Raw genomic sequence first — 15,251 nt, forward strand, 5'->3', positions numbered from 1 at the left:
AAGTGGGCAGGAGTTAAGAGGTGAAGCTGGAGCTGCGGATGAAATAAATGGGATTTCCGAGACCACCAACACCACCCATCGAAATGGGGACCGCCGCCATAAATCAAACATAATTGCAAATCGCGCTTGCTTTCGCAGCAGCTGAATACTAAATAACACTAAATATTTGCTATTTGTTCGAGATTCGATTAACGACTAAGTAGAACACACTAAGGCTTGACCTGAGTCAACCAAGCAACTGAGCTGGGTAGCGTGCCAATGGGGTATACCTAACTAAAAACTTCGTTTCGCAACTGAATGTGCTAGTGGCAAAATTTCAGAAAAGGATTTATAACTGCTATAAATAATACTATAATAAATTATAATATATAGCTGGAAATGATAAAAATTACATAGATAACATTATATTATACAAAATTCCATTCATATTTATAAGATCTTTGTTATGTCCTAATCATACCATTATGGTATAGACTAGTGATATTTTCCAATTGCATCACTACTCCCAGGGGAAACCAGTTACATACATATCGTTGCAATACGAATGGAAATAGTCATATTTGTTTATCGCAGTTGACTGGGACTGCTTGTCATTTGTGGTTCTGCGATTGTTGATGTTTACGCATATCGGCACGCAATATTGTCCATATAACCCATACGCCGTGTGGGCTCAGCCATTATTTTTCCATTTAAAACAGGTCGGCGGCACCGGCTGCTGACGCAAAGTGGCCAGATATGAGATATGCATTTAATTAGCTGGACTCACTCTCACCCAGCTTAGGGTGCATTCCTAAACCACTTTTCGCCTCCCGCGACCTACTCATATTTATGACAATTATACTACTGATCTTGGTGAGCGGCATTTGAATGCCTTGGGCTCTGGGCATCGGTTCGATTAACATTGGTATCAATTCCTATATCTGGTCATATCGCTACCCACCTCCAAACAGTTTAAGATGGAATCCACTGATTGCGACTGGTGAAAAATTATCCATTTATTGAAATGGAGCTGCTAAGTTTCTTTTAATTGGTGTTATTAAAAGATAAAAGGGGGCTATGAGGGATATGACCGATTTCTTCACATTGACAGCTTCCTTTTTAAGCAAATTTAATTTATGATACAAGTGAAACCCTAGTTATATTGAATTCAAACTTTAATGACCACTATCAGTAAGTATTAAGAAGTCGATAAAATATAAGCTAATTGACACGTAATTAAGTATTTAATTGGCTGGCGATAGGATTGATACCTTTTCAAAAGTCTAGTGTTCCATATCGAAAAGAAGTCTATAAATAATTTATGCTTTATAAACGGAACTAAACAAAGTATTGCGATGTATGCAATATACGCCTCGTTATTCCCATTTCTAATTATATTTGCACGGCGCAACTGGGGTTAAATAGTTTGACAACTTATTGAAAATCCCAATTAAAATTAGTCTTGCTGTAGGTTAAAGATCTGCATTATGTAAGAGAAATACAAGCAAATAATGATAAATTACTATGAATACACAAAGGCAAAATGGTTTTCAATTTAAACATTTAATCAATTTAAAATGAATAGTAAGCTTTTGTGAAAATCAGAGTACATATAGGTCAATCGATCCTAACCAACCGAGTTCATTTTTTAAAAATATTATTTAGAGAAACAACGAAGCCTGGCTTCTTTCCAGATCACTTTCGGCTAATAGCTTCGTCCGAAGAGCGTGTAGAACTTGGGCTTGTTGGTGCAGCTGGGGTTGATGCACTTATCGCTAGCCGCGATGACAGCAGGTTGATCGAAGGGAATACACAGCGACTTGGCACCCATCGCTGGAGCTCCTGGCTCGGCCTCTTCGCCGCGGGCGCTGTCTGCCTTGATCTTGTCCTCGCAACTGATATCGCCGCAGAAGGGAGCCAAAAGGATGTTTTTCTGCTCTAGGAAACCACAGAAGTCCGTCCAGTTGCTCACCTTTTTCGTGTGACTGGCCATATCCTCTTGCGCCTTATTAAGCATGCTCTCGTGAATGGTTTCAAGCAGCGCAGGTATCTTCTTCTCCACATCGGCCAGCGGTATGGTGATCTTTTCGCCAGTGTCGCGACGCACGGCCACCAGTTGTTGGGCCTTTAGGTCCTTGGGACCCACTTCCAAGCGCAGCGGCACGCCCTTCAGTTCCCAGTGATTAAACTTCCAGCCGGGCGAATAGTTGTCACGGTAGTCACCCTCGCAACGAACTCCACCGCCGACAAGGCGCTTCTCAAGGGCCTTGCAAGCGTCCAGTAGCTGCGCCCGCTCGTCATCCTTCGTGTTTACGGTGATGCCGCAGGGCACCACAATGGCCTGAATACAGGCGACGTGTGGGGGCAATACCAGGCCCTGGTTGTCGGCATGCACCATGATCATCACGCCAATAGTGCGGGTAGTGATACCCCAGGAGTTCTGGTAAACGTACTTCTTCTGTTGCGTTTCAGGGTCCTCGTAAACGATTTCGAACATCTTCGAGAAGTTCTGGCCCAAATGATGACTGGTAGCACCTTGAATGGCACGTCCTGAAACCGAGATGAATGCCTCCACGGTGGTGGTGTAGTCACCACCAGCGAACTTCTCCTTCTCAGTCTTGCGGCCCTTGACTACGGGAATGGCCAGCAGATGGGTGTACACCAGGGCATAAAGATCGAGAATGTCAAGAACTTCCTTGGCGGCTTCTTCCTTGTCGGCGAAGGCGGTGTGACCCTCCTGCCACAGGAACTCACGGGTACGTAGGAAAGGAGTTGGCTGCTTGAATTCCCAGCGCTACAACATAAAAAATTAATTGTTGGTTAATAAACGATAATTTAGGCCAATTCAAGGCAATACTTACGACAACGTTATTCCACTGATTGAGGCGAATCGGCAGATCCCTGTAGGACTGTACCCATTTGGCGTAGGCGGGGTACATGACGGTCTCGGAGGTAGGACGCACGGCGATTGGCTCAGCCAAATCAGAGTCACCGGACTTGGTGACCCAGGCCACCTCCGGAGCGAAGTCCGCAATATGCGTCTTCTCCTTCTCCAGCACAGCTTTAGAAACGAAGATCGGGAAGTAGCACTCCTTGACGCCCATGCGTGTAATCTCAGCATCAAACCAAGTCTTGATAGCTTTCCAGATGGCGAAGGACCAGTGACGCAGAATGTAGCATCCAGACACGTCGTAATATTCGATCATCTCACCCTTGGTGATAACCTGCGAGTACCAGTCAGGCAAGTTATCCTCCTTGGTAGCCTCCAGACCCAGGCGGGTTTGCTTTTTCACAGCTCCGGAAGCATCGGCAGCAGGTTCCTTCTTCACCGGCTTTGCTGGCTTTGGTTGTGCCTCTTTTGGCGCTTTCTTGGCGGAACCTCCTCCGCCGCCGCCGCCGCCACCGCGACCTGCTACGGGGAAATCGGTGCCCGTGACTTCCTTGTACTTGGCCTTGAGGGCCAACAACTTGGCCACTTCAGCATCGATGACCTCCTTGGCTGCCTTGTTGCCTTTCGCGTCGCGTACCTTCTGCCCCTGAGCATTAATCTCCTGGGTGAGTTCATCCTGAGCTGGCGATGCCATCGAAACGGGACTAGCTTCCTTTTTTACTACAGCGGGTTCAGCCTTAGCGTCTGGCGTCCAGTCCTTACCGCTCAGCGTCTTATATTCAGCTTTAAGAGCAAGCAGAGCCTTAACCTCAGGATCGATTACGTTCTTGGCTGCCTTCTCGGACTTCAATTTCCTGATCTTATCACCTTGGGCTTGAATCTTGCTCAAGACACTGCCTACGTCACTGCCAGAATCTCCACCAGTAAGATCGACCACAGCTACAGTTGTAGGAGCGGGTGCCACAGTACCTGGTTTCCACTCTTGACCAGTTAGGGATTTGTAGTCCGTTTTCAAAGCCAGCAAAAGTTTAACCTCGGCATCAACAAGGGATTTCTCCGATTTCGCCGATTTCAATTGACGGATTTTATCACCTTGTTGGGCGATCTTGTCGAGCAGTGTGTTTACAGCAAGGGCAGAAGCTGGCTCCGGATTCTTCTCCTGCTTGACTTTTACAGGAGCTGCTGCTGGAGCTGGAGCTGTGGTACCTGGTTTCCAGTCACTGCCGGTGGCTGCTTTGTAGTCAGCCTTCAAACTGAGCAGCGTCTTTACTGCAGCATCAACGGTGGCCTTATCGGCTTTAGCTGACTTCAGCTCCCGAACTTTGTCACCCTGGGCAGTGATTTGGCTAAGAATTTGGGCTACTGAATCGTTGGCACCGGCAGATGGAGCAGCTGATGGAGTTGGAGCGGCAGTGGGAGGTACAGTGCCTGGTTTCCAATCCTGACCGGTGAGAGTCTTGTACTGAGCCTTAAGTTCAAGAAGAGTTTTTACAGCAGCGTCAATCTCTGGTTTGCTAGCCTTCTTTCCCTTTAGATCTCTGACCAAATCGCCTTGTTTGACAATGCTGGCATTAACTGAAACGGCGTCGTTGGCAGTGGATGAGCTGGCGGCAGGTGCAGAAGGAGCAGCAGCTTGTCCTGGCTTCCAATCCTTTCCAGTAGCTGATTTGTAGTCCGCTTTCAGGGCGAGCAGCTTCTTCACAGCAACATCGATTTGATCCTTGGCTGCTTTCTTAGATTTCAGATCTCGGACCAGATCGCCTTGCTGGGTAATTTGGCTGTCCAATTCGGAAGCTTGGCCGGTAGAACTTACAGGTGATGATGCCTTTTTCTGTAAAAGAAACACATATTTTTTTAATTGTGATAAAATGCCAAACTGCAGCAATGTATTAATATTTTCCAAAAGCTCTTTGCAACGTCAGCAAGAGCTACATGTATTATTCAACGAGCCTCTCTTTTTATTTGTTGTCTTTCCCTTACTGAGGTTGACGATAACGATCCACACGCTAGGTAGTTCAGCATACAACTGGTTTTCTTCCAAGAAGAAGACTACGTCGCTACCAACGCGGCACATAATTAAGAGAAAGTGAAAGAGCTTCAGAGAGCCGCAGTGGGAGAGTGAAAAAGTTCGGAGAGCTCCAAACAGCTGATTTTCTAGTTAATTTTACTTCCTATGTCGAATATTGAATACCCTATTTTATAGTATTATCTATGTAAAGCACAAATTGACTCACCGTCGCCTTGGCATCCGGAGCATTGACTTTCAGACCTGAAGTTGGCACATCCTTCGTATGTCCATCAGGAATAGAGAACAAAACAATGGGAGAAGGAACATTTGTGTATCCACTGGGCGGAGCATAGGCGACGTCCACCTTAAAGAAGCCACGCCTCTGTAACTGGATAATATCGCCCTTCTTGCACTTCTTCAGTTCAGGATCGCCCAGCATGGGAACCTCATCGCGGGTCTTATGGCCAATAAACTGCTTAAAGTCCTCGTCCTTGCCCAGAACAGCTTTGCTGATGATATTGTCAAAGTAAACGCAGAAAGTGGGTGGATAGGCACTGGGATCATCTTCCACAGCCAACCAGGTGAGTTTAAGAGTCTTTTTGAAGTCCTTGTTCTCCAAATTGAGAGCAGCATCAACGGAAGTTATGTTTCCAGATGCATCCTTGTTTACCTTCTTGATGAGGATGTTGCCCCAGTTAATGAAAGTTGCATTTTCACCCTCCTTCAAGGCTTCGGCATCAACGTAGTCGATGTAGATGCGGGGACCCAACAAGACGGTCTTTTTGCCCAGCGATTCATCCTTGGGATGCACGGACACCTGGATCCTTTCCACCTTAGCGCCAGCCACATTAACAATAACGCGCTTCTCCTTCTCCAAAGCAGTGTAACGAGGAGCAATCGGATCGATGACCTTCTTGTTGAAGGCCCAGATCTTATCCCAGTTCATGAACACTACGGATTTACTGCTGCCTTGGGCAATGATGAACTCCTTTAAACCCTCCACTGTCATTCCGCGTCGGATGATACCACGCACCGTTGGGAATCGAGGATCATCCCAGCCGTCAACCAGACCAGAATCCACAAACCAGGTAAGTTTCCTCTTCGACAACACAGTGTTGGTCATGTTCAATCGACTGTATGACCAGATGTACGGTTTTCTTAGCTTCAGGGCATCAATGAACCAGTAGAACTGATCATCTCGGTCATGGTACTCAGTGGTGCGCAGGGTGTGGGTCACATTTTCGATGGCGTCCACAATAGGGCAGGCAAAGTCGTAGGTGGGGTACACCCTGAAAATAAAAAAAGTTACATATGATTTTGTATAACATTTTATTTGTTATACTCACTTGTATTTGGTTCCCGTGCGTGGATGTGGCTCGTTCTTGCAGCGATAGATGGTGGGGTCACGCATACATCCGTTGGGAGAGCTCATGTCGATCTTGGCGCGCACGCAGTATTTTTGACCCTTCTCAGATCCCTTAACCATCTCCTGCCACAGCGAAAGATTTTTCTCGACAGCTAAAAGAGAAAACGAGAATTAGTATGTGTAAAAAAACATTTTTTGTTCAAACATCATGGTGAAATATAATCGGAACAGTTACTGAACCATGAATACAAGTGAGAATTTTAATTTAAAGTAATTAAACCGTTTGAAATTTCATCATAAAGTGCTGAATATTATAGTTTAGGAATTAATATAAACTCACAGTTGGAACGATTTGCGGACTCCACGCGTTGCTCGCGCTCCAGCTTCATTTGCTCCGGAGGGGTATCATCCACATAGGCCTTGCTCTCCTTGATCAGCCGGACACAGTAGTCGAGCATTAGGTCGAAGTAGTTCGATGTGTGCGTAAATACGTCGGGCTTGATCTGCAGCTGCTCGAGATCGCCGAGAATGACATTTTCGAACTCAACCGTCTCCTTGGCGGGATTCGTGTCATCGAATCTCATGATCAGCGTGCCTTGAAACGCCAAGGCGTAGTACTGATTCAGCAGAGCCGCCTTAGCATGACCAATGTGTAGATAGCCAGAGGCTTCTGGCGGGAAGCGCACAACCACCTTGCCCATCTCGGCACCTGGCAGATCCACGAACTTGCCCTCCTGCTTGCGCTCGCCCGTTTTGGCGGGTGTCTGCTCCTTGGAAGACTGTGGACTCCTCTTAACCTTTGCATCCTCTGGCAGGGACTGCAGCACCTTCTGGATCAACGGCTGGGCGGTGATGAGGTCATACCAACGCTGCACGTGCTGAGGAATTCCCTTGGCGGCGAGGAACTCATAGCGCGAGTGCATCTCGTTGAACAGTGCGAAATCGGCGATAGTCAGCTTATTGGCCACCAGGTATGTCACCGGGGCAATGGACTTGTCCAGGAAGGAGAGAGCCCAGGATATGTCATCCTCGCAGGTCAGTGAGAAAGACAGCCAGTGATCAATCTGTGTCCGTTCGATGGCCGTTTCCCCGTACAGCTTGTAGTCCGGAGCAGCGCGAGCGAGGGCGCGGAGCACATCGTTGTTGGAGTGGCACACCAACAGGCGATTATCTGGGAACTGCAGCGAAGTCTCCTCCTTGCTCCACACTATCTCCACGGGTACCGTGCCATTAATTAGGTGCGCCGTCGCTAGGCCACCTAGTTGAATGAGTCAATTAATATCACACGATACCGGGTCTGATGCAATAAAAGAGGGTTCGAATGGAATGCCCAATATATTGTGTACATAAATAGACCCCGATGCGGATATAACCTCACTAAGTGCAAATCCTCCGGGCACTGAAGGTCACAGCAGCCGGCATCCTTTGGATACTCACTTATGGGCGGATTGTTGAGGTTCGCTTTGAGCTTTATTGACATGTTCGCAGGTTGTTCGTTTGCAATTGAAAACAAATTGATGAAATTTCGCCTTTTAAACGGCACGAGTACGGCAAGCTGCTAACGTCCACACAGTCCAATAGAGATGGACGAGGAGAACTGCAGTTGCCGTGCGATAGTTCTCTGTGAATGATAAATATCGCACGGATCAGTTACAGTGAAACATTTATGATAATTGTGAAAATATTAAATATTATTTCAATGTACACAACTTACCTAAAAAAAAAATTGGATCTACCTTAAAAGTGCTAAACAATTTTATATAATTGTATAACTAGCTCTATTTACTTGAAGCCCACTGTACTTGCCATTCCCATGAATACGTCGGCAGATGCAGTGCGAATGGCAGCAGTGGACGAAGAAGAACTTTCTATGTGTGTTTTGCTCGCTGACTGCATGGAAAAATAAGGTTTTTCCATATATTTTGTACTCCCAGCCCACGGAAAAACTTAACCACAAAGAGGAAAACAAAAATAAATGGTAAGGCTCAAGAAAAATTTGCTGAAGAAGTGATTTTTTTTGTTATCGAATGGGATTTGTGTGTTGGCGATGCGGTGGCTCCAGGTGTACAAGTGTGTGTGTGTTGGTGGGGCTGCTCGATGACTGTGTCGGTGGAAATTGGGAGCTTCGCTGGCCTTAAAAGATATGAAAAATGCATTACGACCGTAAAATCAATAAACGTTCTGGACTTGCTGCCTTATTTCAGATGCTTTTCATGCTGCTGTTTAGTCGGCAGGGCAAACTGCGGTTACAAAAGTGGTACATGGCGTATCCGGATAAGGTAAAAAAGAAGATCACCCGGGAACTGGTCACTACGATACTGGCCCGCAAGCCCAAAATGTGCTCCTTTCTGGAGTGGAAGGACTGCAAAATTGTCTACAAAAGGTAATAAAATCGTATCAATATTCTTAATAACTATAGATCGCCATATCATACTTATAACACATACATTCACGTTTGTTGCCGTATAGGTATGCCAGCTTGTATTTCTGTTGCGCCATCGAGCAGAACGACAACGAATTGCTGACACTAGAGATCATTCATCGCTATGTGGAGCTGTTGGATAAGTACTTCGGCAGCGTAAGTTACTAATACCACTTTGCAATGGAAGCGATAAAGAGTGTTATATTTCCCATTTGCTGAACAGGTCTGCGAGCTGGACATTATCTTTAACTTTGAAAAAGCATACTTTATCCTGGACGAGCTGCTCATTGGCGGCGAGATCCAGGAGACGTCCAAAAAGAACGTACTTAAGGCGATTGCCTCGCAGGATCTGCTCCAAGAGGTCAGTACACCCGAGACATATGATCTGTAATGCCTAAAACGGTTGTGTCACTCTACCTATGCCGGATATTGTTAATTGTTTTATATATTCATTCAACTTGATGGTTTTTAGTTTCGTTACCTCGTTAGTGTTTGTTTGCATCTATAATTTAATGCCTATCTATAAAGTTTACAATGTCATACCTCATCATATCACGGTTTTCTCTTTATACTCTACTCTTACCTATTCTCGTTCTTATTTCTCTAATTTGTGCAATCAAAACTAATCTCTATAAACAAAACACCTCTAACCACTCGAAGCAAGAAGAGTTCTTTTACTCGCTGCAATAGATCCTAAGTCCAGTGTGCGTGTGTGTCCTTGCAGCAGCGATGTCATTATCTTTAAGTTCCGAATCTGATGTAAACCACCTCGGCTGGCACACACGCACTTAATCGATTTTTTTATTTGCATGCCGTCTTGAGTTTCGAAACTTGCCTACTCGAAAACGAATTGTGAATTGTGAGAATCTACCAGGACATATTTAATCGCCACAGTATTGAACTTGCCATAGATGTTGCTGTGCAGTAAAACTAAAACAAAAACTAAAACCTTGTTTGCCATTTATAGTACAATTTTTAGCCTGTGTTTATTTTGTGACCGTAACTCTTGTAAGTCTCCTAACCCGATTTGTAGCAATTTGTCGATCGTAGTTGGCTTGATTATTTTGCATGACCTTTGTAGATGAATTACTAACTAGAGACAATGTTCAACTAAACATATTCTTGCCATACCATAAGCCATATATAAATGTGTAACCCATGTACCCTCTCTCTTGTTATTATTAACGCTTACCCTACCCGCCACTGCATATATCGATGTTAACACAACTACTACCACCACGAACAACCACCACAGGACTTCAATGAGTATCTCAACTAATCAATCAAAACAAATAAATACCAAGAAGAAAAGAAAACCCATCCCAAAGAACCAGTGTAAAGAACATAAAGTTATATTCCCGATCTGCAAAGAGTTAGTGGAGAGTCGATAGGTCAGATCAGTCAATCCTTCGTCCAGCTGTATATATATGTGTATATTGCCCAGCTTCCATTTCCCTGCCTTCTCCGCGCTACGCTGTGATGTTCATCCATATAATATGCATTTCGTGTTTCCAAGTTGTGCCGTACATGAAAGAAAAGCAAAACAAGATCGAAATTGGTTTCTTTTTTGGACCCATTCTACTTACACTTACACCTACTACTCGTACTACCACTACTACTCTCTTTCCTTCTACTCTTCTCGTTCTTATTGTTCTTATTCTCTGTACTCCAGGACGAAGCCGTTGAGGGCACTTTAAGAGACATTGGACTCCTCTAAAGAACTAAAACACCCTAGAACTTATGTAGTTGATATTACAAGCACACCCAGACACAACAAGCACACAATAACACACACAGTTACACCCCAGCGATAACGTGTGCTGCACTTGGCACTTTACAGCACTGATCCATCCACTCCTCAACACTAGTGTGTGATTTGGCTGTTGTACAGCACCAAAGCGCTGAAAGAAATGATAAGTAAGAAGACGCCAAGCAGCGTGAGGCTCCAAAAAGCAATAATACTAGATAGTAACATCAGAGCATCTGGTATGCGGTTTTCCATACACTCTATCTCGTAAATTTCACGCACAGACACAATAGATTCAGCAAAGTTCATGCAAAACAAGCCAACCTCACGTAGTTCCACCTGGGGTTCCTGAACTGAATTAATATTCCTCTTCCTATCTACATTATATAATCGAAAGATCATTCCAATCAATCACCAAATGGGCAATAACTAATTTAGTGGGGAAATGCAATACTATTCTTACAATAGAAACATGTAAGCTTTAATGTTGAACGATATATAATTGAAAATTGTAATCCCCTAGTGGTAACCGAATAAAAAATCTAGTTTATCTATATCTACAAGTATATATATATATATATGTTTATGTATGTGTGTTGTACGTTTTAGCCAAATTTTCTGTGTTTTGTAACTGAGAAAAACAAGTTAAAATAAAAACCAAGTATTTTTGAAACAAATCCTAATTGTACTCGTATGCTATATGAAAATGGTAAGACCTGGTGAACCTCAGTTTTCTTTTTAGTGTCTTTGTTATACGTATAGTTTTGATTGTTGTCTTTGCTGTTGTTGTGACTGAACAGTTTGACTGATCTGACTTCTTGACGCCCACTTTGTTTCGCCTCCAATGATCTGATCTCTGAGCTCCACTCCCTCCAAACTGTCTATCTACCTATCTGTCTGGCTTAGCGCACCCGTTTGGTGTACTTTTGTTTTTAGTTGCTACTATTTACCACCCGTTTTCATAGTCTATTTATGAGGGTTAGCACCCAGTATCGATGCTTTTATTTGTTTTCCTTTTACCCCAAGCGCTGTAAAGTATAGATCACGTAACTGAAGCTAAGCATTCTCCCTTTCCAGGATGAGACCCCGCAGAGTTTCTTCGACGATCACGGCCTGGGCTAAGTTGGCTCTATGCAAAAGTAACCCATAAAGGCATTATCTATATTGAACCCATTTAAAGTCGCCTTAATTGTATGCGTGTTTCTGTGTATTCAACGTAACCCAAAAGTATACCGGTTCTATTATAATTTAACCACCCTGTGTCAGCATAAAAACATTGTGTATAGAAGTGCTGTTAAACCTATTCCTAATTTCGCTTGGCAAATCCAATTTGCAACACATTTTATTTCACAAAAAGGCAGCAATATCGGTTGCTCACACACATTCATATTTGTAAAGATTAACTTAATGATAAGCAAAGTAAAGCGATGCGATTAATCGACGGTGTGCTCAACTCTATAGTTGTAAGTTAAAAGCCCTATAAATATATAAAAATTGCTGTATCCAAAGTAACCAAACACAACTCTGTTTACTTTATGCATTTTTTGCTACAAATAAAAATGGTATCGAGAGTGAGAGTTTTTATATTTCAGGACTATTCTTTTCTGTTGGGACAAAAGTGGCCATGACGTGCAATAAGCACAAGAAAGTAGGCAATGGATTTTGAAAAGTACGTTTTTATGAGATTTTACTAATTTGAATTAGAAAATACAAGAAAATACACTTTCTTACTGATTGATTGATTTTAATATTTAATGTAAAACTTAATTGTTTTCAAAAAACCTACATTTCTAACCTTCAATAAAGCCAAAATTTGAAATAATGGTCGTTCTTTGGGCCGATTTCCGCTCTTAGCTTGGCCACATTTATTTTGGGGCCAAGTTGGCAGCTCGCCGACCAACAAATTGTTGATTTCATTTTTATTTGGGAGGCGGGCGCCAGAGAGCATCCTGCCTGCGAACGAGAGAGAGAGCGCGAGCTGGCTCTCTCCCTAACGGGAGCTCCCCAAAATTTCCCCCTGTTTGTTGTTGGGCACGCACGCACACAGGAATTCGGCGAACTCAACACACTCAGCGTCGAGCGAGAGGGCGCGATTGGCCCCACGGAGCGTGCGAGCGGGACGCAGCGAGAGCGCCAGGCGGAGCAGCGGCGAAGGCAGCGATAAAGGCGCTGCGCCGCGAGAAAGTTGCAGACCCGTCCGCAGAGCGCACCATCGTCTTCAGCGGAGCACACACAGCAGCTAGGTGTGCTCTTCCGTACGTAACGGTTGCGGATTTTCACTGGATTTCCATTTCCACACAGCCAGCACACAGGAAAATTCTCACACACTCGCAGCAGAAAAGTGCATAAAACGCGTGGAAAACTCGGGGGAAATCACGCTGAAAACTCGCGAAAAACTCGCTTTAACTCGATTGCTGTGCGTGTGAAAATTTTCCATCCGGTGAAGGAAAAAAAGTCTGAAGTGCGGCTAGAAAAGAAAAACGAAAGAAAAAGCAGCATCGGCAGCAGCAGCAGTAGCAGGCAGCATTAGTGGCAGTGTGAAAATCGAATGTGCAAAATTTTGCAGCTTCAAAAATGTATGGTACATAAAATTTCTCTCTCCAAAATCGCGAGTGTGTGTGTGCGCGTGAAAATTACGTTGTCATATGTGCCAAGTGCTAAGAGTTTTCCAGGCCCCACTTTCCCAGCCGAAGCCAAAGTTTTAACAAATTAACTCCTTCGTGTGATTAGCAATGAAAATGGAAAAAGACAAGGCCACACGCACTCCGTCCAGATACATATATATTCGCATATATATACCAATCAGATATATATATATATATTCATACATATATATGTGGTGGCAAGGAATCAAGCCGCGCCAGCAAAAGAAAGAAAGAAAAAAATTCTCTATCTATTGCGATTTGCTCATGCGGCCCGAAAAGAGCGAAGCGCGCAGCATTGGGTGGGAAAAGTGGGTGGTGGGTGGCAAGTCCAGAGGGGGAAAGGGATGGGGGGCGTCAGTGGGCTGGGTGGGCGCCACCACGGCCCCAGTGGGTACGAAGTACGGCTGCTTTGTCTACAGTTGTAGAGTGTGTGTGTATACACAGCCTCTGAAATCTATATATCTCGCTTTTTTGGGCCCCCCATTAGCATCCATAATTTTCCGTTTTTTTCTGCTGCTTGCGCCTCTCCCAGCCCAAAACAAAACAATAATTTCCCTAAGAAAAGCAAAGCCGCAAAGTTTTCATCACCCAACCCCCCAACTTGCCCCCCGTTCAACGCATTTGTTGCAAAAATATTGCTCGTTGTGATTTATCCTTAAACTTGGCCACTTTCGTTGAAACGCTCCGTCGTGGTGGAGTTGAGTTCGAGCGAGCGAGTGTGGTGGGTTCCGGAGTGCGCATGTCGCCAGGACATCGCCTGGTGGCCAGGATATATGGACACGGGAAACGGGTCCTGGACATTCCACGTCGTCAGGCTGGCTCCACACTCACAGTTGCGGTGCAAATAATAGTACCGTCAAGTCCAAGTTCACAACTCGTTACTCAAGTTCGCAGTACTTCCACTTCAAGAGTTAACAACTTCATTTATAGAATGTAAATGCCTATGTTCGTTTCAGTTCTATAGATATTCCTTGATTCCATCTATAATCTGCTTTCAATCATCATAACTACTATAATTTTGTGTAGGTGCTTTTCTGCGCACATAAACTTTGCGTATAAATATTTTATAGGAAACGGAAAGACTAAAAGGACTAAAAGCTGAGGGTTTTAAACAATCAGAACCTCATATCTTGTTGTCCCAATAGATAGTTATAGAATTATGAGCTTAGGACATAATTGGATGGAAAATCAATGCTAAGAACATGTTAAGTCATATACACTAAATAAGGACCAAGATCCTTGTGCTCGAGGGCCATTATGCCGACCTTAACTTTGCGTATACACACAATGCGGATTTGTGCGCCTTCCGTTAGCTATCGTTTATTGTCATCAAGTTGAAAACTTCAAGTGTCGTTACCTTTGTTTCCGTCTATTATTAGGACCTGTATGATATAATATTTGACTGGATTGTCCTTGGCCATACCCGCTGGCGGTGGGCGGCCTTTGGCTGCGAGGGGGTGGTGCTGCGAAAGTGGGTGGCGGTGGTAATTGGTTCGTCGCAGAACATGTTGCATACTTGAGGGCGCCGCAGCTATGGAAATTGATAGAATCGCTTTGGGTGGGGGTAACTGAAGCAATGCAGTTTGCTCTAGCTCCCTCTCTCACTTTCTATGCCACTCTCTCTTTCTCCTTTTCCCTGTGGCTCCCTTTCTCCTTTTCCCAGCGGTACACGCTGTTGATATCATATTTTTGCCACTTCTATTATTATATTGATGTCTACTACTTTTTTATGATGCTCCAAGAATACTGGGAACTTTTTTTACCCAACTCACCACGCATGACGCGTGCCTTCTCTCTCGCGCAGCCCCATCTCTCTCTCTTTCTAGCTTTCTCTTTCTCTCGCATTTCCCTGTGGAAACTCCCGCTCTTGTGGATTTTATTATCGGGAAACGTTTTCCTTTCATTTTTTGGCTCTGGTGTTTTTTCTTTTGGGGTGTGCGGCGCCCACGTATCAGCGCAGGAAAGCGGAAAGTGGAAAAGCAAAGGAACGAGCGAAGTCGAAGAAAAACATTTTCCGAGCTGCTGCTGCTGCTGCGACTGTTCGTTTTCGGTAGTAGTAAAGTGAAGACCGCCCGCCGAGTAAAGTGTGCCTACGTGTGTGTCCGCGACTGTGTGTGCAGTGCTATATACAAAATTCAACTGGAATCTATATATTCCAAATGGCACACAAAAATTCTAACGAGCAATTATCAAT

At 44.4% G+C, this 15,251-nt stretch overlaps 2 protein-coding genes across 8 annotated transcripts; one reads left to right on the forward strand and one right to left on the reverse strand.

Moving 5' to 3' along the window:
• Positions 1–1,523: 1,523 nt before the first annotated feature.
• On the reverse strand, positions 1,524–7,855 carry LOC6729316 (bifunctional glutamate/proline--tRNA ligase). 3 transcript variants are annotated; one of them, XM_016174833.3, is made up of 6 exons: positions 7,681–7,855; positions 6,584–7,501; positions 6,224–6,395; positions 5,104–6,166; positions 2,841–4,700; positions 1,524–2,773 (listed from the first exon to the last, which is right to left on the reverse strand). In XM_016174833.3, the coding sequence occupies exons 1-6, from the start codon at positions 7,721–7,723 to the stop codon at positions 1,685–1,687; spliced, it is 5,145 nt and encodes a 1,714-aa protein (XP_016035946.1). In that variant the 5' UTR covers positions 7,724–7,855; the 3' UTR covers positions 1,524–1,684. The 3 variants fall into 3 exon arrangements, with proteins under 3 accessions (XP_016035946.1, XP_002104632.2, XP_039151508.1); XM_002104596.4 differs by lacking the exons at positions 5,104–6,166; positions 6,224–6,395; positions 6,584–7,501; positions 7,681–7,855 and adding an exon at positions 4,850–4,931; XM_039295574.2 differs by lacking the exons at positions 5,104–6,166; positions 6,224–6,395; positions 6,584–7,501; positions 7,681–7,855 and adding an exon at positions 4,820–4,906.
• A 198-nt stretch (positions 7,856–8,053) lies between these two features.
• On the forward strand, positions 8,054–11,983 carry LOC6729317 (AP-1 complex subunit sigma-2). Of its 5 annotated transcripts, XR_006541959.1 has the most exons (6): positions 8,054–8,221; positions 8,448–8,626; positions 8,713–8,821; positions 8,889–9,026; positions 9,921–10,000; positions 11,490–11,634. XR_006541959.1 is itself a non-coding variant. In XM_016177352.2 (5 exons), exons 1-5 carry the CDS (start codon positions 8,219–8,221, stop codon positions 9,942–9,944), a joined length of 453 nt encoding a protein of 150 aa, XP_016035948.1. In that variant the 5' UTR covers positions 8,054–8,218; the 3' UTR covers positions 9,945–11,089. The 5 variants fall into 5 exon arrangements, 4 of the variants coding, with proteins under 4 accessions (XP_016035948.1, XP_016035950.1, XP_016035949.1 ...); XM_016177352.2 differs by lacking the exon at positions 11,490–11,634 and having other exon boundaries at positions 9,921–11,089; XM_016177354.2 differs by lacking the exons at positions 9,921–10,000; positions 11,490–11,634 and adding an exon at positions 10,338–11,089.
• Positions 11,984–15,251: the final 3,268 nt, after the last annotated feature.

Source organism: Drosophila simulans, chromosome 3R, assembly GCF_016746395.2.
Source record: "Drosophila simulans strain w501 chromosome 3R, Prin_Dsim_3.1, whole genome shotgun sequence".
NCBI classification, from domain to species: domain Eukaryota; kingdom Metazoa; phylum Arthropoda; class Insecta; order Diptera; family Drosophilidae; genus Drosophila; species Drosophila simulans.

Coding starts and splice junctions, on each gene's coding strand:
- LOC6729316 (XM_016174833.3), bottom strand. CDS start 7,723: ATGTCAATAAAGCTCAAAGCGAACCTCAACAATCCGCCCATAA. Junction 6,396..6,583: donor GTCCGCAAATCGTTCCAACT/GTGAGTTTATAT, acceptor TTTCTCTTTTAG/CTGTCGAGAAAAATCTTTCG. Junction 4,701..5,103: donor CTCCGGATGCCAAGGCGACG/GTGAGTCAATTT, acceptor TTTCTTTTACAG/AAAAAGGCATCATCACCTGT.
- LOC6729317 (XM_016177354.2), top strand. Junction 8,627..8,712: donor TGCAAAATTGTCTACAAAAG/GTAATAAAATCG, acceptor GTTGCCGTATAG/GTATGCCAGCTTGTATTTCT. Junction 8,822..8,888: donor TGGATAAGTACTTCGGCAGC/GTAAGTTACTAA, acceptor TTTGCTGAACAG/GTCTGCGAGCTGGACATTAT.